Source organism: Arachis hypogaea, chromosome 9 (assembly GCF_003086295.3).
Source record: "Arachis hypogaea cultivar Tifrunner chromosome 9, arahy.Tifrunner.gnm2.J5K5, whole genome shotgun sequence".
NCBI lineage: Eukaryota > Viridiplantae > Streptophyta > Magnoliopsida > Fabales > Fabaceae > Arachis > Arachis hypogaea.
In genome coordinates, this window is record NC_092044.1 from 12,529,932 (window position 1) to 12,555,709 (window position 25,778).

General features: G+C 36.0%; 1 protein-coding gene across 1 annotated transcript; it reads left to right on the forward strand.

The window, feature by feature from the left end:
* The first annotated feature begins 13,628 nt into the window (after positions 1-13,628).
* On the forward strand, positions 13,629-14,791 carry LOC112708891 (hydroxyproline O-galactosyltransferase GALT2-like). Its single transcript, XM_025760814.1, has 3 exons — positions 13,629-13,729; positions 13,822-13,868; positions 13,971-14,791. Exons 1-3 carry the CDS (start codon positions 13,629-13,631, stop codon positions 14,789-14,791), a joined length of 969 nt encoding a protein of 322 aa, XP_025616599.1.
* Positions 14,792-25,778: the final 10,987 nt, after the last annotated feature.

Here is a 25,778-nt window from a genome sequence, read left to right on the forward strand (position 1 = left end):
AGTCTGATTCAGAGACAGAGAAAGTACTGCAGATGCTATCTAGATCTAACCTTCTTGCCCTCGAAAGAGCTTTACTGGCACTACATAAGTCCAAATAGAGCACTCTTCATAACTATGGAAAGCTGACGTCCACAGTTTTTCAGCAATATATAATAGTTCATACTTTGCTTCGGATTAGAAGGCCCAAAACTGGCGTCCAACGCCAGCTTCCTGCCCCCTTCCAAGCGTCCAGCGCCCAAAGAGCAGAGCCCAGCGTCCAAATGCCCAGAGAGGACCCCCTAGCTGGCGTTCCACGCCCAAGATACCTCATAGCACGTGAATCACATCAAAACTCAGCCCAAACACTCACTAAGTGGGTCCCAGTTGTGGATTTTATCACTAAAAAGACCGTTTTACCCTTACTAGTAATTTGTTTAGTATTTAAAGGATTTGATTTATGTAATTCAGGACTTTAACATCACTTTTACCATCATACACGTTTATCATTGTATTTTCTTCTCAGTATGAGTTTCTAAACCTCCTAGATTGAGGGGAGGAACCCTGCTGAGTCCTATGAATTAATAAAAGTATTACTATTTCTTCTCCGATCCGTGTTTAATCTGTTTCTAAGATGTATATCCAATCTTCATTGTGGAGAATAGGATGATCTGACAAATTAGCTCTGTTTATCACACTAAGATGAACGTGCCTGACAAACACCCGCGTCTACCTGGGTTCGTGTGAATACGTAACTGGAAAGTACGAGCCAACAACTATGTTTATACATCTCTCAGACAGTTAATCCACGACTTCGTTGAGGACTTCTCGAGACACCAGTTCAGCCGATTGCCAAGGAGATTAGGGTCTCCGTGGTATAGGCTAGAATCAACAGAAGCAGCGTTCTCTGATCCGAAAATTTTGACCTTGTGTGAGGCACTTTGAGTAGGATTGCTAGGAGAATGACTTGTTAGCGCTTCACCCTTCGTCAGATTGGATGACCACGGCCAATGGCGTTCAATCTATAGCAGATGAGATCAATGACCACGGCCCATGGCGTTGATCACATACAGCCTGCCATAGAAGAAGATCAATCACAAGCAGAGAAGATAGTAATACCAGAGTTAATTCAGAAAGGCAAAGCAACTCCAATCCTCAACTATATTCCTATCGCTCTTTTCACAGTTTACACAACTTCTGAGTTCTAATTACCCTTTTCTAATATTCCTTTAATGCAAATTTGACAACTCTTCCAACAACCTTCTGATCTACCTGACTAAGACCTGCAAGATAACCATAGCTTGCTTCAAACCACAATCCTCGTGAGATCGACCCTGACTCACTCAGGTATTACTTGGACGACCCAGTGCACTTGCTCGTACAACAGTACGAAAGTGTGGGAATTCCTGCTACCAGAAACAAAAAAAGTGAAAGTCGGTTAGAATACTATGAATACCACAAAATCTATGGCTATACCACCAATGATTTCTATGGTTTAAAAAATATAATTGAGAAATTGGCTACAGAATGTCAGTTGGATAGGTATTTAGCAGACAGGTCAGATGATCAAGACAAGAAGAAAAGAGATAAAGAAGACAGGATTTGCCGAGATTAACCACCACGAACTCCTGAGAGGCACATCCATATGATTGCTGGAGGATTCGCAGGAGGAGGAGTGACAAAGTCCTCTTGAAAAAGATATTTGAAAGAAGTCTACCAGGTCGATAAGGAAGTTGAGGTGCCCGAGCTTCCCGTCATCACTTTCACAAAAGAGGATACTCAAGGGGTAGTACCTAGACATGATAACCTTGTCGTGATCACAATGATACTTGTCAATTCAAACCTCCATAAAACTCTAGTAGATTAAGGAAGTTTGGCAGACATCCTGTTCAGACCAGCTTTTCATAAGTTGGGCTTAGAGGAAAAGGATTTGAGAGCATACCAGATACCCTCTTTGGTATGGGAGACACTCCAATCCATCCTCTAGGGTTTATTTCTCTTTATACCACCTTTGGAAGGGCCCAAAATCAAAAACCTTGAGCATAGACTATATAGTGGTCCACATAGCATCAGCTTACAATGCCCTAATAGGATGGACAATACTAAACCGACTTGCTGTAGTAGTCTCCACTCCTCACCTATGTATGAAGTTTCCTACTCTTGAAGGGATAGCCATTGTAATGAGGGACCAAACTTTGGCAAGAAGATGCTACAATAAAAGACTAAACCTACAAGGACATACGAAAGGAAAAGAGGCCAACAGCATAGAACTCAGAAGTGTTTTCCATGAGGAATTGAGACCCCAACTTGAAGGAAAGATTGAGAAGGTTCAGATTTGGGATGAGGTCGGGAAGACAACAAATGTGTGGGATAATCTAGAGCAACAATTAAAGAAAGAACTCGTTAAATTCCTACAGAATAATTCCGATGTCTTTGCTTGGAAAGCTTCTAACATGCCTGTAATTCACCCGACCTCATGAGCCTTAAGCTCACTGTCTACCCGGGATCACAATCTGTCTATCAAAAATGACAAAAGCTCAGTCCTAAAAGAGCAGAAGTCGTAGAAGAATAAGTCCAGACACTGTTAGAATCCGATTTTATAAGGGAGGTAAAATACCAGTTATAGCTTGCTAACATAGTACTCATAAGAATCAAAATGGAAAGTGGAGGATATGCATTGACTACATCAACCTCAACAAAGCTTGTCCTAAGGATCCTTATCCACTTTCCAATATCGATGATCTGGTAGATTTGGCCTTAGGCTACAAGTACTTATCATTTATGGATGCATATTTGGGATACAACCAAATTCCGATGTATAAGTTAGATTAAGAAAAGACCTCTTTCATTACTCCCAGGGCAAACTACTGCTATGTGGTAATGCCCTCTGGGTTGAAAATTGCTAGAGTCATATATCAAAAGATTAATAAACAAGGTGTTCTCATTCCACCTCGGAAAATTGATAGAGGTCTATGTGGATGATATGCTTGTAAAGACTAAGGAAGAAACCAGCCTGCTGCTTGACCTTACAAAAGTGCTCAACATAATAAGGCAACACAGGATGAGATTAAATCCCATAAAGTACACCTTTGAAGTAGAAGCTGGGAAGTTCTTAGGATTCATGCTCGCTGAAAAGGGTATTGAAGCCAACTCAGACAAATGTTGGGCCATCATGGAAATGAAAAGTCCGACTTGCTTAAAAGAGGTCCAACAGCTAAATGACAAGTTGGTATCCTTGTATACATTCTTGGACGGGTTGGCTTTGAAATTCCTACACTCATTTGCAATCCTCAAGAAGAGACATCAGTTTTAGTGGACTCAAGAATGTGACCAAGCCTTCCAAGACTTTAAAAATTTCTTAAGCCATCCACCTATACTAACCCAACCTAAAGAAAGAGAAGAATTTATGCTATACTTAGCCGTTACAGACAAGGCTATAGCCTCAGCCCTTGTCCAAGACGATAAGGAGGGGCAACAACTTGTCCATTTCACGAGCAAGACATTATAGAGGGTAGAATTGAACTATCAAAAAATGGAAAAAAATTTCCTATGCCCTCGTCTTAGCCTCAAGAAGACTATGACCTTATTTCCAAGTCCACACTATTAAAGTCTGAACCAACCAGCACGTGAAGCATATCTTCCAAAAGATGGATATCGTAGGTAAGATGCTACAATGGGCTGTGGAATTATCGAAGTTCGACCACAAGTATGAAGCTCGTATGGCAATCAAATTCCAATACCTAGCCGACTTCTTAGCTGAATACATAGGTGAACTACAAGGAAGGTCGACAGCTTGGCAATTATATGTGGATGGGTCATCAAATAAAGCTGGCAGTAGAGCAAAAATTATTCTTGAGAATGAGGAGGAAACTCAGGTAGAGCTTTTGTTAAAGTTCAAGTTTCCAGCCTCTAACAACCAAGATAAATATGAAGCCATGCTTGCTGGCTTAAGAAAGCCAAAAAGGTCAGAGCAACAAAAGTCACAGTGTTTAGTGACTCCCAAGTAATAACCTCTCAAATAAATGTGGATTACAAAGCCAAAGATCTTAACACGTAGAGGTACTTGCAAAAAACACTAGAAAAGCTAGCATACTTCCAAGAGACAGAGGTCAGGCATATAACTCGGGAGCTCAATTGCCGAGCTTATACCATCTTTAAACTAGCTAGCATTAAACCAGGGGGCAACAATAAAAGCTTGGTCTAGGAAACTCTCCACACACTATTAGTGGCTATAGAGGTCGACAAGTCAGACGCACTAACAATCTTCAATCTAAACTTAGGTTGGATGACTCCTATTATTGAATATCTCAAATTTGATATTATCCCAAAAGAAGAAAGGAAAGCAAGGAGACTCATAAAGAAAGCACGGAACTATACTCCAGTCCACAATATTCTCTATAAAAGAGGAATATCTGCACCCTTGCTGAAGTGCATCCCGACCTCCAAGACTGAAGAGGTCCTAGAAGAAATCTATAGTGGCATCTGTGAAAATCACCTAAGAGCACAATCATTAGCCAAGAAGGTGTTACGAGCCGGCTTCTTTTGGCCGACTTCACAAAGGGAAGCATTCGACTTCGTCAAAAAGTGCCTGCTTTGTCAAATGCATGCCAATTTCCATGTGGCACCTCTAGAAGAGCTCATCAGCATCATCTCACCATGGCCTTTTGCAAAATAGGGTTTGGATCTGCACGGACCGTTTCTCCAAGCACTTGGCAAGTGAAATATCTCATAATCAGGATTGACTACTTTACTAAGTGATTGAGGCAAAACCACTAGCAGTGATTACGACTCAAAGAAGTTAGAAATTCCTCTAGAAGAATATTGTCATCCAATTTGGAATCCATACTCCATTACCACAGGAAATGACACCCAGTTCACCGACTCAACCTTCAGAAGCTTAGTGGCAAACCTTAAGATTAAACATCAATTCACATTGGTAGAGCACCCTCAGGCCAATGGACAAGCAGAAATTGTAAAAAAAAAGTTATATTAGCCAGACTTAAGCGAAGGCTACGTGATGGAAGAATTTCCAACTCGGGAAATGCACTGAATCATATCAAGTAATACCACAGTGAGTGGGTTATCATTCCCACAAGGATTTAAGAACTAAGTAACAATGATTAATTGGCTATTCTAATTAGAAGGAAATAGGGGAGATAAGGAATCACGTGTAAATAGAGGTAGTCAAATAGCAAATAATAAATGAAAACAATGATGATGAGAATGTTAAGGTTTCAGAGATATTTAAATTTTAGGATTAACACATCTTGCTATCTTCTTTGATCATACAAAGATGTGTTCATGGAAAATCTTAAAATAGTCAAACTCCAATCCCTTGGTAATTCAATTTTTCTTAACTTAATTAACCGTCAGTTCCTTGATCAATTAACTATGATAAGAGTTTAAGCACAGTTTCTGATTTAAAGCCACACAATTCTTAAGAGCCAATCCTAATTGATTATATGTCACTTATCAAAATTAGTCGCAGACACTCAAAGAATTATGAGAAGGAGTTTCTAGCCTAATTCCAAAGATTAACTCTTCCAGAATAATAGAGGAATTTAATTCAGATTAAAGTCATTTTTCAATACACTCTAATCCTTAGGATGAAGAACAAAACTTACTTCTTAAATAAAACATCAATGTATTAATCAAAAGTATAAAAATAATAATATTAATCCGTCAAGTAAACAAAGCTCCTAACCTTAACAAAGGAGATTAGTTGCTCATGGTGTAGAGGAAACAGAATTGTAAAGTGTGGTGTAAGATGTGTTGTTCATGGACAAGTTTCTGGACTTATTTTAAGACCTAAAATAATAACTTAAAATTTAAATTCAAACTAAATCAAAATAGAATCAAATCATATCTTAATCAAATTTTTTCTAATCACTCTTAACTAATTAGTAATCTTTCTTATATTTAAAATTCAAAACTTGGTGTATTGCTTTGTTCAAATCATGGGCTTGCAACTTAATTTTGGGTCAACAAATCATGTACTTGAAGTTGGAGAGATTGGTGAAAGATTTTGATGCCTCTGAGAAGTGGCTCATAAAATGCGTTAGATGAAGGCATGGTGCGTTGAATGTAAGGCCTAATTTGCACTTCTTGAGGCCTTTGTATTAGTTGCGTTAGACGCAAGGGATGGCGCATTCAATGCAAGGTGGGTGGACAGCTACTGGAAGTGATTCTGGTGGTATGTTAGATGCAAGGGAGAGATGTGTTGAACGCATGTGAAGGATGCGTTGAACATAGGTGAAATGGAGGTGGAACTGCGTCAAATGCAGCTAGTTCTTGCGTCAAACGCAAGTTTTTTGTGCTGTTTTCATGAGCTCAAAGGTGAGATTGTTCGTGGCCCAAACTTAATGTCCACTATAAAGATAGCATATCATTTTGAAGCTCTAGATATTAGTTTTCTAACGCCACTAAAACTGCTTCATTTAGACTTCTATAGCTCAAGTTATGCTCGCTGGAGTACAAAGAGGTCAGGATTGACAACATTTGCAATTTTTTTTTAACTTTTCTGGGGCTTGTTTTCAATTCTTGGTTCCCTGGGGGGTTGCTTCCTTTTGCATGCCATCTTCTTTGGTTCTCCTTGGGGCTTCTTTGGTTGTCTTTCTCCTACTTTGTTCTTGCCTAAAATCTTTCAACAACTTTCTAAACATATCAAAGTTCACAGCAACTCCAAGAAACATTGATTAAAGCATAAAAATTTCAATTATAACAAGGAAATCACTAACTTTATTCAAAGAAATAATAATAAAGAAAATAACTAAAGATGTTGATGCATCACTACATGACACAAGAGGAACATGGGTGGAGGAGCTCCCCCAAGTTCTTTAGGCATATTGGACAACTACTCATTTTACAAATTCTCTGTTCTGACTTGCTTATGGCATAAAATCCATGATCCCATAAAATTCAACAAAGATAGCCCAAAGGTAAGATTCTACAATGAATTGAAGTGGGAAACATCAAAGCTAGAAAAGAAGAGTTCGACCTCCTCCCAAAAATCTGAGAGCAAGCTCGGATAAGGGAGGAAGCATTCAAGCAAAGGATGTCCATGAGGTATAACAAGAAAGTCATCAGAAGAAACTTTTCCATGAACGACCTCACACTGATCAGGAATGACATCGGAGTACAAAGGTTGGGCGAAGGAAAGTTGACTACGAATTGGAAAGGACCTTACAAGTTCATAGAAGTCTTCAGAAAATGTTACTACAAAGTGTCTAACCTACAAGGGAATGAGATCCCTAGATCGTGGCATGCATGCAACATGAAGAGATATTATAGCAAGAAAGTGAACCTTGCTCCCTAGTGTACTCTTTTTCCTGACTTCATGATTTTTTTTCCGAGAATGATTTTTCTGAAAGGGTTTTAATGAGGCATCATAGCAAGGGTTAGGAGTTAAAAAATAGAAAAACTCTTAGTAGCAAAATAATATTCGTAAATCATTTTATTGATGATAATTCATCATTTATCCGATTTTCTACAATCAATTGTTCTACAACACGCACCAATTTAAGCTCGAAAAAGCACAAAAATCATTGCTCGATCTCTGGATGGTCGGCAAGATAAAGCGACGAGATCCAAATTAGTGTAAGAAGTTATATAAGTAGATCGTAGTCCGACCTCATTAAGCTACTTGTACAAAAACAAGTTAGCAAAAGAAGCAAGCCTAAAACAAATCGCAAAAGTAACTTGATAACAAAACAAGACCGACCTATTAAGGTTGGGATCAATTCTCGACATTAAGAAAGGAAATTATTATCCGACCTTTATAACAAATCGTTCAAAATGTTATGAGAAAAGGAGGGTAATCCAAACAAGGTATCCGACGTCATAAAGCAGCTCGACCAAAATGAGTTGTGAAAGAAAGTCCTAAATATCTTGTAAAAATATTACCAACTCTTAAAAAAGGATAGCATCCTCAAAGGGTAAAAGTTTGTTAAGTGATATTTGAAAATTACTCTTAAAAAAAGAATAGCGTCCTTAAAAGGTAAAAAGTTTGTTAAGTGATATTTAAAAACCACGAAGAAGCAAACAAAACCACAATTACAAGTCATAAAACTATAAACACTTTTAAAATCAAAATAACTATGAAAAAGTTTTTAAAAGTCCAAATATGGGGCAACATAATATCCAAACTACTTCAACTATTACAAAAAGTGTTCAAAAGACCTACAAACGGGCCACCAAATACAAAAGTTAAAGAATAAAACTAAGAAAGAGGAGGATCTTGTTCATTAGTAGTCATAGCGGCTGCTCCCTCAACCTGGATAGAAGAAGGCTGACTGTTAGAAGTCAAAAGGGAATAATCCACAAGAGTTTCCTCAACTCGGGAATTGGAAGTCTTTGGATCCTCAATAGGAACGAACTCAGCCTCAGGTAGAACGATCCTCCTATCAATCATGACCTTGTCAAGATCAATGAGAGACAGATCGATCTTGGGTGCTAGAACTCAAAATTTGGCCTTCAGATTCTCAGTCATTACATCCATCCCCTCAGCCACTGACTCCTCCAACCCAGCATATTCTTCCCTTAACTTAGATAGCTCCTCCTTTGGATCCAACTTCTCCCCAAAAATACAGGCTTAACTCTCCTCAGCCTTTTTCTGTAAACCCTTGACTATAGCACAAGCTGCTTCAGATTGCTTCACCCTCTCATGAAGCCTTAAAAAGTCAGAAGTAAGAGCCCCCTTTTTTTACCTCTAATTCTGACTTGATCTCCCAAAGAGAAGCTACCTCAACCCTAAGGTCGATCAGTTCCCTGTAATTAGAGCCAAGCAGAATTTTTTCTAATTGTTTTGAGAGGGCTGAACACACCCCTACAGTCCGCATACCACCTTGGGCGAGTACTTCCAGGTATTTTTTTAGGGAGACATCGTCCATGCTTATAGAACTATAAGGAAGGATATGATCCTCACAGAAAACAATGGCATCAAACTCATTATCATGAACATTGCCAAATTCTGAAGATAGAGTTTTTCACTTACGAGAGCTCAAGTTGGAGAAGGGAGGCACGAGAGGAATAGTTCGGGATAGAGACTCTATATTCGGAGGAGGAGAAGGAGAAGGACAAACTACTTTGGCCGATTGGGAAGAAGATGAATCCGACTTGGAAGGGGAGGAAGTTTTGCCCGCCTTAAAGGACTCTTTTAGCTGAAGGGCTCGAGCTACCACATTCTTCTTTGCTTGCCGGACTCTCAGTAATGCATTCGAGTCATTGGTCATCCTCACTACAATACAACAAAAAAGAGATTCGGGTTACATAACCCAAACACATGTAAAAGAATTATGTACAAAAAAAAGGTAGTTACCTAGTTCGGTACGCACATAGCTCGGCTTGGCTATCAAAAACTTCTTTGTGTTAAGGTTCGGAGCTCGACCCCAACACTCCTAGAAAAGGGCCACTATAGGCTCATCTACTTCATCCAAATCCTCAAGATTGTATTTAATAACAGTGGAGGTCTCTTTCCAGTACAAACTAAAGGCCGATTCATCTCTTTTATTAAGAAAAAAAGGTGGGGTACCCTCAACCTCCCGGACCTTAAAATAGTAGTTCTTGAAATCGTGAAAAGACTCATCAAAAATAAAAAAAATTTTGGCCTTGAATAGCTCGAAAAGAGAGCTAGTGTTGTTTTTTCGAGTTAAAAGACTTGGCGAGCTGGAATAAATAAAAAAAATTGAAGACAGTGGAAGGTCAAGTTCCCAACTTATGAGTTAGTAAACTTTCATAAAACCCCATAAGTTTGGGTGGAGTTGAGAATGAGCTACTTTACAGATACCAAGAATTTCGGTCTCAAAATTAAAAAAAAAAAAAAGAAATTATAACCCTGAGCCTAGTAAAAAGGCAGTCATACATAAAAAGAAAATGGCTCTCCAAGTTACTAAGTCGGAAAAAACAAATCCTATCCTCGAGGTCGGGTGCTACCAGTTCGTACTTCTCCTCATCCTCTCGGGTCCTACAAATCCTATGTTGTAAACAAAATTTTTTTACATATTCATTATCAACCACAGGGACAGCAGAAATGATGGTAATATCTACCCAATCTAAACCTAGAGGAATCTTAAATGACATGCTAAGAATAATCAAACAAGACAAAAAGGGTTATGCCTACAAAATTAAAATAAAGCTTTGTCACTATCAACAAACTATAAATCGGGTATCACGTCACAACACGACATACAAAAGGAGGTTGGACCATCCTCAAAGGTGCGACCCTTAACCTGCTCTACTAAAAGGTGAAATGGCACCATCATTTAGAATGGAAATGGCATCATTTGGGGCAAGACAAAATCCCAGAATTCAACGAACCCCTAGAAAATTCAATAAACAAAGTCACAAATTCAGCAAAATTCAGAATCTACTAGATTCTACAAATTCTTTCTACCTGATTCTTCAAATTCTCACAAAACAATAACGAAGATTTACGATAACCAAAGTAATAGGCAAGAATAAGAAAGGAAATGAACTTTTTCAAGCAAGCAATAAGAACCTATATTTGCAAAAAAATAAAAACATCAAAACAACAATATAAAACTTTACCAAAGAACATTAACTAATAACAGCAAAAAACAGATAAACAAAAAGAAAAAATCAATCGTGTTGAAGAATAGAGGGAAGTAATTGCAATGGCAACACTGAATAATCCCTGAACGTCAAACTCGAACTGGAACTGAACTCCAAGATAGAGAAATATTGGAAAAAGATCAATGAAAAAGGAGTCACAGTAGGGAAGAAGAAATAAAAATCTCATAAAGTGGAAGCGAAAAAGAAGAAAGAGAAAATAATCATGTTTATATATAGTCATTAGGGAAAAAATGGTACATTTATCCCTCTTTTAATGACATGGAAGGTTACCAAGGTAACTAAAAAGATGTGCGAACAGTTACGAAAAGACGTAACGTTCAGATTCAAAAACATGGCGAATACCCGACTTAGCTCCAAGAAAGACAGTACGCTCGACGTAAAAAGATGAAGGCTACAAAGAGATCAAAACCAACTTGGTAATGCTTGAGTTCGAGCCGATGAAGCTTGGCCTCAAGTAGGGACACTGTTCATACCCTGACATATCAGCCCCAAAATAAATAAAACCCAAAATAAATAAAACCTCATAGAGGTCGGTCATAACGACATGCAATGAGTGCAGCCCTAGTTAACTAAATATGTAATCAACTCCTACTAACTCTCTTTCTCATCTGGAAAGGAGATGTTAACAGCCTCTCTAACAAAAGGGAGTAACAAACCCATCATCAAAGGTGGGACTACTCAAAAAATGGTTATTGACTCTATATCTACACTTATAAATACCTTGACACCTTCAGACATTTTTTAAAATTCTAATATACTAAAAATTTTCCTAAAGCTCTTGCTAATTTAAGCATTATTGGAGTCCCTTACAGGTACCACCCCCACCTCTTTACAAGGAATTTGGATGGCGACACTTCGATACCAAAAAATATCGAACGCTACCCTAAAAAGAAGTCTGAACTTCATATTCAGACACAAATTCATCTATTTCAAATAACAAGTACTATTTGCTAAAGTTTGCACATCAATACCCAATAATTTATTTAACTTCTCAAAGTTCAAACTGCACGAATATTTCTTTCTTTATATATATATATATATATCATTCATTTAGTACAATCTATAGTGGAACTTACAATATAAACCATTAAACAGAACCAAAAAATTACAGCTGTTTGACCCGAATTAGTTACTCCCTAGTGGCACCTCTTGGATGCTTTTTTTTTGCATGGATTGAATCATGGAGGCTTTCAACAGTGCTGCTGCCAATTGGTCCATAGTCGTACTCGTAAAGCACAATGCAAGCTGTACTTTTCCGATTCCATTTTGGTAAGGGAAGTGATATTTAATTATTTACTCTATTCTCTATTTCTCTGTTGAGGATTGAGGAAAATAGATAGAAAAGATAAATGAAAAAGAAAAGGAAAATATCTACTTAATCTTCCCTAAAAAAAAGTACATGTAATTGACATTGATTTAGTCATGAAATGATTTTTCAAATGTTTAATCTTTGAAATTTGTAACATTAGTTCTCTAAAAAAATTACCCTAGACATTACATATAACATATCTGTCTTTTAAAAACTAAAATGATATTCCATCTATTTTCTAAGGATTAAATGGATGTCACAAATCTTTTAAAGGTTAAACTAATAATACCATATCATATGTATTCTTTGGGAGACTAATGTTATGTGAACTTTTGAGGGGACCAGTGAACTAATTTAGTCGGAAAATCAAAAAATAAAAACCACCATACTAACAAGTGAGGACATTCTTGTAATTTTTTGGGGTAACATTGAAAACTCCGCATGAGGAGAATGTAGCATAGATCAAACTAACGTTCATTATGATATTATTTAAAAAAGGGTTATCTTACGTAATCAATGACTTTCTTGAACAATATGAACAATCACCAATTAAATAAAAATATATTATACCTCTAAATTATTTACTTAAATTTTAATATTAGAATAACCATTTATACATCTAGTAAAATGAACATCTAATATACCTATTGTTCACATTATTTAGTATTTTTATTGTCTACCTATATTTTTTCTTTAAAAAATAATGTTTGTATCACTTTCTATATACATTTTTTTATATATTTTCCTTTTATAATATGGGATACATATGTTTTTTATCTTTTTTATTTTTTATTTTTAATACTAAAAATAAAAAATTTATAAAAGTGGTATACAAAAAAGTGATACATGTAAAACTCTTCTATTATTTATTCAGCAGCATTCATTGGTTCTTTCATTCTCATGCATGCATGCAGACACTTGTGTAATTAAGAATCCATCCATATGATCAGCAGCTTCTGTTTGAACTTTGAACATCAACTTAATAAACTTCAAAGTGGTTGAAACAGCATTTGGTGCCTTACTTGAATACGCGTTGAATTCCATCAAGCACGTGCCTGTCAATTATTATTTGTATGTGACCTTGACTACTTAATTAATTAGATGATATTATATATGCATGAACATGACACTACTCTTTAATTTGTCATGCCTATAATGTAAGTCAGCTAGTGCCATGTTTATAGATTATAGATGAGATCAATATCTCATTTTATAAGAATGTATAAAAATGTATGAACAGAAATTAATATATATGTACTTTTAGAAATACTTATGTGCACTATCTCATGATATTAAGAAGAATTAGTGAAATTTATCCTTTTTGTTTTGTTCTTTTTTGTGATGAGTAATATTTTGTCGAGTTAATAGTCAAAATCGTCCTTGAAAGATATTTCAATATCTATTTTCGTTCCCGAAAGATAAATTTAATCAAAATCGTCCTCAAAAGATTTAAAATTAATCACGTTAGTCCCTCCGTCTATTATGTCACTAACAACGTTAATTTTGCTGAAGTGGCACGACACGTTATTTTTTTTGTCTTTTTGGTCATGGGCTGTTAAGCCCAAAAAATAGAAACAGAACCCTAACTACCTAGAACCCGAGCCACCCGTACCCGCCCCGAAAACCCCTCCTCAACCCATTTGAGTAGCTTCGAGCCTCCATTCCCGTCCTGCTGCAACACAACCCCCGCAATGGTGGTTCTTGAAACTTCACGCTGCGCACCGTCTCCAGTAACCACTGCCATCGTCGCCGGATGTTGCAGAGATACCACGCCTTGCCTGAACGCCAACCTCCGCCACCTATCAAGCGTCTTAGATCCCTTGCTCCACAGCTGCTGCCACCGCCGCATCAATGGTATAGTGTTCACTTTTCACTCCCAATCCAATTTGTTGTCCTGTCGTTTTTAGCGGAAATTTTGGACTTGGGGTTTGCTTTCAAAATTACAGCTTTATTGCCGTTTGCGTGCTTCCTCGCGTTGATGTAGTTCTTTATGGTTTTGTTCGCATAAAACATCCGTAGTGTAGGATATTGTTGTAATTGATAATTTGCTGTAGTATAGATTGTATCTTTTTTCTTTGGTTTGTTGATTTTGAAGACTATTCCAATTCGAAGAGGTTTAGGCTGTCCCAATTTTTGTTTGCTGTTGGGGTGTTATATTTGGTTTTCATTTCGTGCAAGTTTCCTCAGATTCTGAAGATTGTGTCAACGATAAGTGGGGATGAGATTTTTGATGGATTGGATGGTGTCGCTATTGTTGGTGGCTCAGAAGGTTCAGAGTTGAGCAAGCCTTTTGTTAGTTCTGTTTATCGAGATTCGCATCACCAGAGGCTAGAGGATAGCACGAACAAGGATGCTCCCTTGAGACCCAATAAAGTTTCACTGAAGGAGGAAGAAGATGGTGAATCTGCAGAGCGTGTTCCTCAGAAGTATGGCAGAATTACTGGAAGAATTATGCGACAAATGAATAGGACAAACAATTTATCTGTGCTTGAGAGAATGACAGATGAGGCATGGACATTGGGGCTGAAGGCTTGGGAAGAATTAGACAGAGCTGATGACGTGGAGTCTGGAGAGAAATCTATCATTGAAGGAAAGCCTGAGTCCTGTCCTTCTTGGATATCAATGACTGGAGATGAATTGCAGAAGAGAGATGGCTTGATGTTTCTACCTTGCAAGCTAGCAGCAGGTTCCTCAATCACTATGGTGGGGACACCCCATTTTTCTCATAAGGAATATGTTCCTAAGCTTAGGAAGTTGAGGAAAAGTGATGGATTAGTTGCAGTTTCACAGTTCATGGTTGAGTTACAAGGACTAAAGTCAGTTGAAGGGGAAGCTCATTTGACTGAATCCTCGGTTAAAAGGAGACTGAAACAAATGAACAGTCTCGAGCATAATACCTGCTATCGAATGCACTAGAAAACAACTCAAAGATGTGATGGCTTGCCAACTGAGGATGATGAAGGAATGCTTGAAGAACCACCATTGCAGGGGTTGTGTTGCAGCGGGATGGGAATGGAGGCTCGAAGCTACTCAAACGGGTTGAAGAGGGACTTTTCGGGTGGGTACGGGTGGGTCAAGTTCTGGGTAGTTAGGTTTTTATTTCTATTTTTTGGGCTTAACAGTCCCCATGACCAAAAAGACAGAAAAAAACTAACGTGCCATGTCAGCAAAATTAATGTTTTTAGTGAAAGAATAGACGGAGGGACTAACGTGATTAATTTTAAATCTTTTGGGAAAAATTTTGATTAAATTTATCTTTTGGGGACGAAAATGAAGATTGGGGTATCTTTCAGAGACGATTTTGACTATTAACTATTACTATATTACTTGTCAAAAATTGGAGAGTAAATTACAATTTTTTATATACGGAAAATCTTAGGGACCAGCAAATATAACAAAACCTAAGCATCATTTATCCCGCATGTATTTTTACACCATCATAATACGAAAAGTTTCACGCGCGTATACGCTATCACAAACGGATCTCTCTCACGTTCCTCTCCAAGGAACTAGTCAGATATCTCAACTTCTAGGCTCTTCGACGATCACAATCTCATTGACAAAGGTTATGAAGCTTCATCTCTTACTCTTTGATAAAAATTCTCTTCTCTGTCACTCATTCTTTCTCAACTACAGAACAACTCAAAATTTCACTCTCTCGCTCCATGTTAATGGTAGAATCAGTGTTAAAAGAGCAAAGTATTGAAGTAAGCAATTTCTCCCTCTTCTAATTTCATGATTTTTGTAATGATTTTCATAGTGCATCAATGAACACAATGATGATTATGATTATGAATTTCTGAGCTCGCAAAACATGCTGTTTTGTTTTTCATAATAGAGTTTAAATTGAATGTACAGAATCCAAATTATACTTTATTCGATTTTGATTTTCATAATGCAACAATGCACAGTTAATGCAAATCAATTGTTTGATGAAATGACTAACACAGAAAATATAAAAAATGTTAAAGTGAGTGCAAACTGTCGAATTGATGTGTGCAAAATCTGATTAAAGTGGATGCAAACTGTCTAATTGTGTATAAAAAATTCATTACATTGGGTGAAAATTGTGCTGAATAAGGTGTACAAAATCTTATTAAAGTGGGTGCAAAATGTCTTATTCATGTGTGCAAAATTTCATTCAGATTGGTGCAAAGTGTCCTGAGTAAAGTGTACAAAATCTTTTTTTAAATGGGTGCATACCCGAGATTGTAGTTCTTCAAGAGTTTTCTGCTGCATTTTTCTTCTTGTTCATGTTTCAGATTTCTTTGTATTGGTACTTCTTCGTGGCATCTTAATATTTGGATCTTTTTCCATTTCAAATAATCACTGCATATTATTAAGAAACATATTATTAACACAAACACAAATAAAAAAACCTAATAATCAATTGTACAGTAGCCATTATCAAAGTTCTACCACAACAAAGCTCTGCTAACAACGATAATGACATAATGAATCTTTTCAAAGATTTATAAATTAAAAGTACCTAAGTTTCATAAATAAGATATGATGAATCAAAATCAAAATAAAAAATTATTATACAGTGCTTAAAAATTTTTATGAATAGACAGGAAACATTGAGTCATATTTTTTGGTGCCATTATGAGTTTTTCCTTGCATGCTTTGAATGGATACAGAATGATGGATAACAAAAAAGAAAGAGTTACAGAAAGCAATAAATGAACAAAAATAAAAACTAATTAATCTTCACATTAATCTTGCAGAAGCATAACACATCAGTAAAAACGAAAAGAAATGTATAGAGAGCTAAGAGATGCTGCTGCAGAGAGTAATGTCGCTGCTATTGGAGACGCTACTAGGGATGGACAGCAAGCTCAAAAATGCTGATTTGTGTTGAGTGTGCTCCAGCGTTGAGAGCAAGAAAGAGGGCGTGCTGCAAGAGTGTAGAGAGAGAGAGTGTGTGGAATTTTGGAAAAGAAGAAGAGCGTGTGGTCACGCTCTCTATATGTATTTAGGCTTTTTTTGTTTGGGGTAAAAAATATTAATGCTGATTCTTTGTTGGCCCAAAAATTAAAAAATTGCTAGCTCCTAGTGATGCTCTTTTTTATATTATCACATAATAAGTCTAATTGGACACGTAATTAACTTATCACATAATTTCAATTTTTATAAAATTATAAAACTTGAAAAATAATTATGTAATCCTAAAATATATTTAATGTGTATTTAAAAAGTTTATTTTTATTTAAATTTTAACTGTGTATTAGATTGATTGATTGAATATATGATTATTTCATGTATTGAAAAACAAAATAAACCTATTCTACAATAATACACGAGAAAAAATAATTTATCGTCTAGTTTCAAAAGGATACCAAAACAATTGCCAATATTTAATTAGTGCTTACATCTAACCATAGATTATAATCAAATACATAACTCTTTGGTCAACATTTAGATATATACTAATGCCCCGATTATTACATGACTGCTAGTATCAGATATGATAGCATAAGACCTGATGAAATATGAAGGGAAGGATATATCTGTATGTGATCCTATTTATTAGAAGACTTTAAAAAAACAATAGATCAGACTTGAATGGGTCGTATCAAGAGGACAAAATTAAAAAGATAAGGAGAGAACAAGGGAAACAAGTTTGAATAAGGAGATTATTAAAGAAAACATAAGAGAGTGCAAAGGGTGAAAAAGGCAATAAGTCAACGGATTTGTTAAAGGAAAGTAGATCATCAACGATCGTACGGAAAACCAAAACTTGTGTCGAGAAAGAAAGACGAAGGGCAACAAAAAAATGTGACACTAATGATTGTTTTTATATAAAGATACTTTGTTTTGATCATACATTTTAGAGTTTGATTTTTATATGCTATAAAAATGTTATTTATATTTAAAATATGATAAAATAAATAAATTATACTTTTTAAACTAAGATTATCATAAAAAAAATATTTTTGATATTTTTATTAGAGTACGTAGTTGTCATTAAAAAAAACTTAAGAGGAAAAGTTGTAGACTTTGATAGAGATTTTGAGGGTGACATAGACTTCATATTTATCAGTGTAAAAAGTAACAAAAAAAAAATGAAACTCTCAAAACATGGAGAATTGGAACTCACCTAAATTTGTACTATAATAAAGAAGAAGCATAAGTGGAGTATCTTGAGAAAAAAAAATAGAAGAAAGAAATAAGAAAGAGGATATTAGCATTAAAACATAAGAGGAAGAAAGAAGGTACCTCAATCCAGTGAGAAGTAAATCAAAAGGTGTTTTGATGATTTATGGTGACTTTGTATTAGGGGAGTAGGAGTGTTACAAATCTTTTTGTTTTTTTGATTAGTTTGTTTTCTTGAAAATCTTGGGACGTGATATGATGCTTCAAAGTTAATTGGAGTTTTAGTATTTTTTAATTAAAAAAAAAAGTTTGTATGAAATTTTAGTGTTTTTTAATTAAAAAGAGAGAAAAAAGGCAGCATTAAATTATTAAGAAGAAAAAAATCTGCATTAAAATTTTATTTGGACTAATTTTTTTGTTTCAATTTGAATTTATTTTATTTTTAGATTGATATTAAATTATTACAAAATTATGACAAATATAAAAATTTTAAAAGAATTGAAAAGGCAAAATACTTTTATTATTTAAAAAAAATTTATTTAAATAAACAAACTCGTATTATTTTAAAATTAATACGAATAAATTTATTTAAAATTTTTAAATTTTAAATAAATATTCTCGTATTATTTTTTGTTAAAGCGGTTAAATATGATCTTTAGGTATTTCAACAAAAGAGACAGATATATGTAATTTTTTAAATTAATAACATTAGAGTATATATATAGGTATATAATATCTGAAGAATTAATAAATCTTACCTAAAAAATATAGTTAGAAATATTTTTTGCTTAAGATAATAAAAATAATACGAATACGTTTATTTTTATTAAATTAAATTATTAATTTAAATCGTATCTATCTAAATTTTAAATAAAAAATTTTATAATTTTAAAATTTAAATATGTGAATAAAATTATATTAATAAAAAAATATACAAATACAATCTAAATTATATAGAAATAGGAGCAAGTTGAGATAAGTTATAATTTTAAATAAATAATTAAAATAAATAAAATACAAAATTATTAATTAATTAGATTTTATAAACTAATTTAATGACCTTAATAACTTATATACTAATAGAGCATATTAAATTTTTTATAGTAATCATAATTACTATTTACTGAAAATATAGAGTAATTACTTAAATCAGTCTCTAAGAATTTTAAAAGTGGACATTTTAGTTCCTAAAAAAAAACTAATACACAAATCAATCCTCAAGGTTTTGTTCTGGCAGACAAATCAGTCTTCGGTTTATTTTCTGGCAGAGTAATTATCCAGATGAGTGCCCAAGGATTTTAAAAACGGACATTTTAGTCCCAAAAAAAATTAATATACAGATCAATCTCCAACATTTTTTTCCGTCAGATATAACAGTCCTTCATCCAAAAAAAATAAGATAAAATTAATAATAATAATAATAATAATAATAATAATAATAATATTATTATTATTATTATTATTATTATTATTATTATTATTATTATTATTAATTACACAACAATATTATACCATATTTTTTTTGTATTTTTTGGATAAAAATACTGATAAATTTATTCATTAGATTCTTATGTATATATTTTTAATATAAAAAGTATATATATATATATATATATATATATATAATAAAAAATAATAATAATATTGAATAAAATTATTAGAAATTATTCTACAAAAAATTTATGGTTGAAACTATTTGATCATTTTGTATTTAATATAATCAAAAGATGTCTTACTTTAAAAAACATGTTTGTATTAAAAGAAAATATTTTAATTTGGATTTCAAAGTATCATTATTTACCTTACTTGTTTCTAATAAAAAGAGTGCATTAATATGCTAGTGTTGTTGTCCACATGCACAAAGCTAAGTTAATAATGATGCTTTGAAATCCAAATTAAAATATTTTCTTTTGATACAAGCACGTATTTTAAAGTAGGACATCTTTTGATTATATTAAATACAAAAATATCAAATAGTTTTAACCATAAATTTTTTACAGAATAATCTCTAATAATTTTATTGAATATTATTATTATTATTGTTCATACATTGACCCAGCACTAAGGCCCAAGTCCAAATACACTTGAAAGGCCCAATCCATAGATTGGCCAACGCATGTAACCGACCTCCCCAGAAGAGGTCGGATTCGACACTAATTCCACTCCAAGGAAGTCGGGATCAAATTTTAGCTGGCAGATGAACACTTATTCAAATAAGTAACTGTCCCTAAAATCTCTCAACCCACTTCCAAGAGTCATATCTCAACTTCCTTAAGATAAAGGGCGGTTATCCTCCTTAAAAGGTGGAACCACTCCAACGGTAGTTATTAGATCACCATTATAAATACATTGACATCCCTCAGGTATCTTAAAGTTCCAATACTTTCTAAACCTGCTTAACCCTTTGTTGACTTAGGCATCAGAGTGTCTTTGCAGATACCACCCCATTCCTTCATACACCCAAGTCGGATGGAGGCTCACTAACATGAACCTAGTCCGAGACTCCTTTATCCAGACGATTGGGCCAACCAACGAGTCCAGCCCACTAATCTCTGGTGGGCGTTTGGACGCCAGTTTGGGCCATCAAATCTCAAACAAAGTATGGACTATTATATATTGATGGAAAGTCCAAGATGTCTACTTTCCAACGCAATTGAGAGCGCACCAATTGGACTTCTATAGTTCCAGAAAATCCACTTCGAGTACAGAAGGTTTTAAAATCCAACAGCATCTACAGTCCTTTCTCAGCCTCTGAATCAGATTTTTGTTCAGGTCCCTCAATTTCAGCTAGAAAATACCTGAAATTACAAAAAAACACATAGTAAAGTCCAGAAATGTGATTTTTGTATAAAAACTAATAAAAATATACTAAAAAGTAACTAAAACATATTAAAAACTACCTAAAAACAATGCCAAAAAGCGTATAAATTATTCGCTCATCACAACACCAAACTTAAATTGTTGCTTGTCCCCAAGCAATCAAAAACAAAATAGGATAAAAAGAAGAGAATATACAATAAATTCCAAAACATCAATGAAGCTTAGTTTCAATCAGATGAGCGGGACGAGTAGCTTTTTATTTCTGAACAGTTTTGACATCTCACTTTATCCTTTGAAGTTCAGAATAATTGGCATCCATAGAAACTCATAATTTAGATAGTGTTATTGATTCTCCTAGTTTAGTATGTTGATTCTTGAACACAACTACTTTATGAGTCTTGGCCGTGACCCTAAGCATCTTATTTTTTAGTATTACCACCGGATACATAAATATCACAAACACATAACTGGGTGAACCTTTTCAAATTGTGACGCAGCTTTGCTAGAGTGCCCAGTTAGAGGTGTCCAGTGTTCTTAAGCACACTCTTTTTTCTTTGGATCATGACTTTAACCACTCAGTTTCAAGCTTTTCACTTGGACCTTCATGACACAAGCACACGGTTAGGGACAGCTTGATTAGCCGCTTTGGCCAAGATTTTATTCCTTTGGGCCCTCCTATCCACTGATGCTCAAAGCCTTGGATCCTCTTTACCCTTGCCTTTTAGTTTAAAAGGTTACTGATTTTTTGCTCTTGCCTTTTGGTTTAAAGAGCTATTGGCTTTTTCTGCTTGCTTTTTCTTTTTCTTTCTTTTTCTTTATTTTTTGCCATTTTTTCCCAAGCTTTGTGTTTTCAATACTTTCTCTTGCTTCAAGAATCAATTTAATGATTTTTCAGATTATCAATAATATTTTTCTTTTTTCATTATTCTTTCAGGAGCCAATAATTTTAACATTCATAAACTTCACTATAAAAAATATGCACTATTTAAGCATTCATTCAGAAAATAAAAAGTATTGCCACCACATCAAAATAATTAAACTAATTTAAAGATAGAATTTAAAATTCATGTACTTCTTGTTCTTTTGCAAATAGAAACATTTTTCTATTAAGAAAGGTGAAGGATTCATGGAACACTCATAGCTTTAAGACATAGACACTAGACACTAATGATCATGTAATAAAGACACAAACATAGACAAAATATAAAGCATAAAAACTGAAAAACAGAAAAATAAGAACAAGGAAATTAAAGAACGGTCCACCTTAGTGACGGCGGCTAGTTCTTCCTCTTGAAGATCCTATAGAGTGCTTAAGCTCCTCAATATCTCTTCCTTGCCATTGTTGTTCCTCTCTCATGGCTCTTTGGTCCTCTCTAATTTCATTGAGGATAATGGAGTGCTCTTGGTGCTCCATCCTTAGTTGCTCCATATTGGAACTCAAATCTCCTAAAGAGGTGTTGAGTTTCTCCCAATAGTTGTGTGGAGGAAAATACATCCCTTGAGGCATCTCATGGATTTCTTGATGAGGGACTTCCACATGCTCTTGTTGAGATCCATGAGTGGGCTCTCTTATTTGCTCCATCCTCTTTTTAGTGATGGGCTTGTCCTCTTCAATGAGGATGTCTTCCTCTGTGACAATTCTGGCCGAATTGCATAGGTGACAGATGAGATGAGGAAAGGCTAACCTTGCTAAAGTAGAGGACTTGTCAGCCACCTTGTATAGTTCTAGAGGTATGATCTCATGAACTTCCACTTCCTCTCCAATCATGATACTATGAATCATGATAGCTTGATCCACAATCACTTCGGACCGGTTGCTAGTAGGAATGATAGAGCGTTGGATGAACTCTAACCATCCTCTAGCCATGGGTTTTAGGTCAAGCCTTCTCAGTTGAACCGGCTTGCCTTTGGAGTCTCTCTTCCATTGGGCTCCTTCCACACAAATATCCATGAGGACTTGGTCCAACCTTTGTGTTGGGCCAACCGTGGGGAGCTCTCGACAACCGGAGAGACTTCGGGGAGGAATCAAGTGAGAGAACATTAAATGAGAAGACACCACATCCAACTCAAAACCTTAAGGTGTCAAGTTAATGGGTCTCTCATCTTATAAACTCCTCACTCTTCCATGCTTTCTTTGATGTGGGACTAACTTCAACACTCCTCACACTTGCAACACTAACAATCTCCCCCTCAAGTGTGAGCCTCCACATCAAGCATCAACTCTCATCTAGCTCCTCCACCACCACGAGTATTCGTCCATCACACCGCCGCAAAACACCGCAGGACACGCCGCCCGGACCACCTTTACCGGGAAGACTTTCGATGCTTCACCTTAAATACCCCTTAAAACCACCAGACCGATTAACCATCGGCTCTGATACCACTTTGTTGGGCCAACCGTGGGGAGCTCTCGACAACCGAGGAGACTTCGGGGAGGAATCAAGTGAGAGAACATTAAATGAGAAGACACCACATCCAACTCAAAACCTTAAGGTGTCAAGTTAATGGGTCTCTCATCTTATAAACTCCTCACTCTTCCATGCTTTCTTTGATGTGGGACTAAGTTCAACACTCCTCACACTTGCAACACTAACACTTTGATCAAAGTTGACCCTTCTTGTGAAAGGATGAAGATCTCCTTGCATCATAGGCAAGTTGAATGCTAACCTCACGGTTTCCAGACTGAAATCTAAGTATTTCCCCCGAACCACTTTGAGCTAATTCTTTGGGTTCGGGTTCACACTTTGATCATGGTTCTTAGTGATCCATGCATTAGTATAGAACTCTTGAACCATTAAGATTCTGACTTGTTGGATGGGGTCTGTGAGAACTTCCCAACCTCTTCTTTGAATTTCTCGTCGGATCTCCGGATATTCGCTCTTTTTGAGCTTGAAGGGGACCTCGGGGATCACCTTTTTCTTGGCCACAACTTCATAGAAGTGGTCTTGATGGACCTTTGAGATAAATCTCTCCATCTCCCATGACTCGGAGGTGGAAGCAGTTGCCTTCCCTTTCCTCTTTCTAGAGGTTTCTCCGGTCTTAGGTGCCATTAATGGTTATGGAAAAACAAAAAGCAACACTTTTTCCCACACCAAACTTAAAAGGTTTGCTCGTCCTCGAGCAAAAGAAGAAAGAAAGGAGGAAAAGAAAAAGAAATGGAGGAGATGGAGGTGTGTGAAGGGTTCGGCCAAGGGGGTAGGAAGTGTTGGTGATGTGTGAAAATTAAGTAGTGAAGAGGGGTATTTATAGGGTAAGGCAGAGAGGGAATCTGTGTGAGAAGGGGTGGGTTTATTTTGGGAAATAGTGGATGGGTATGAGTGGTAGAGAGATTATGGGGAAGAGCGTAGGATTTGATAGGTGAATGGTGTTTGGGGAAGAGTGTTATGGAAAGGTGTGAAGAAAGGAGAGAGTGAGTTGGGGTAGGTAAGGATCCTGTGGGGTCCACAAATCTTGAGGTGTCAAGGATTTCTCATCTCTACACCTTTCTGGCGTTTAAACGCCCACTGTGTCCCATTTCTGGCGTTAAACGCCAGGCTGATGCCCATTTGTAGCGTTAAACGCCAGTCTGGCTGGCAATTCTGGCGTTTAACACCCAGAATGCTGCCAGACTGGGCGTTGAACACCCATTCTGCTACTCTTACTGGCGTTTAACGCCAGCTAGACACCATACACCCTTTTCTGGCGTTAAACGCCAGTCTGTGTGCCATTTATGGCGTTTAACGCCCAGATAGCTGCCAGACTGGGCGTTGAACGCCCATTTTGCTATCCTTACTAGCGTTTAAATGCCAGTAAGCCTGTCCTCCAGGGTGTGCTATTTTTGATGCTGTTTTTTATTCTGCTTTAATTCTGCAGCTATTTTTGTGACTCCACATGATCATCAACCTAAAGAAAACATATAATAACAATAGAAAATAATTAATATAGATAAATAAAATTGGGTTTCCTCCTAATAAATGCTTCTTTAATGTCAATAGCTTGACAGAAAGCTCTTACAGAGCTTCACAGATGCTCAGAACATGATTGTGGCCTCCCAACACCAAACTTAGAAGTTGAGTGTGGGGGCTCTGTCTGACTCTGTATTGAGAGAAGCTTTTCATGCTTCTTCTCCATGTTTACAGAAGAAGATCCTTGAGTCTTAAACACAAGGTAGTCCTCATTCAATTGAAGGACTAACTCTTCTCTGTCCACATTAATCACATCTCTTGCTGTGGCTAGGAAGGATCTTCTAAGGATGATGGATTCATCCTCATCCTTACAGTGTCTAGGATTATGAAGTCTGCAGGGACGTAAAGGCCTTCAACCTTCACTAAGACATCCTCTACAAGTCCATAAGCCTATTTCATTTATTTGTCTGCTATCTCTAGTGAGATTCTGGCAGCTTGTACCTCAAAGATCTCTAGTTTCTCCATTACAGAGAATGGCATGAGGTTGATACCTGACCCCTGGTCACACAAAGCCTTTTCAAAGGTCATGGTGCCTATGGTGCAAGGTATTAAGAACTTTTCGGAATCCGATTTCTTCTGAGGTAATGTCTGCTGAATCCAGGTATTCAATTCATTGATGAGCAATGGATGTTCATCCTCCCAAGTCTCATTACCCAATAACTTGGCATTCAGCTTCATGATTGCTCCTAGATACTGAGCAACTTGCTCTTCAATAATAACTTCATCTTCTTCAGAGGAAGAATACTCATCAGAGCTCATGAAGGGTAATAGGAAGTTTAGTGGAATCTCTATGGTCTCTACATGAGTCTCAGATTCCTTTGGTTCCTCATTAGGGACTTCCTTATTGGCTAGTGGACGTCCCTTGAGGTCTTCCTCACTGGGAATCACTGCCTTTTCACTCTCTCCATGTTCGGCCATTTTGGTTATAGTTATGGCCTTGCACTCTCTTTTGGGATTCTCTTTTGTATTGCTTGGGAGAGTACTAGGAGGAGTTTCAGTAACTCTTTTACTCAACTGACCCACTTGTGCCTCCAAATTTCTGA

What these genes read in the sequence shown, in the direction of transcription:
- LOC112708891 (XM_025760814.1), top strand. Translation starts at nt 13,629, where the DNA reads ATGTTGCAGAGATACCACGCCTTGCCTGAACGCCAACCTCCGCCACCT. An exon ending in CTGCCACCGCCGCATCAATG is followed by an intron (nt 13,730 to 13,821) that starts GTATAGTGTTCA and finishes TCAAAATTACAG; the next exon opens with CTTTATTGCCGTTTGCGTGC. An exon ending in CGTTGATGTAGTTCTTTATG is followed by an intron (nt 13,869 to 13,970) that starts GTTTTGTTCGCA and finishes TTGATTTTGAAG; the next exon opens with ACTATTCCAATTCGAAGAGG.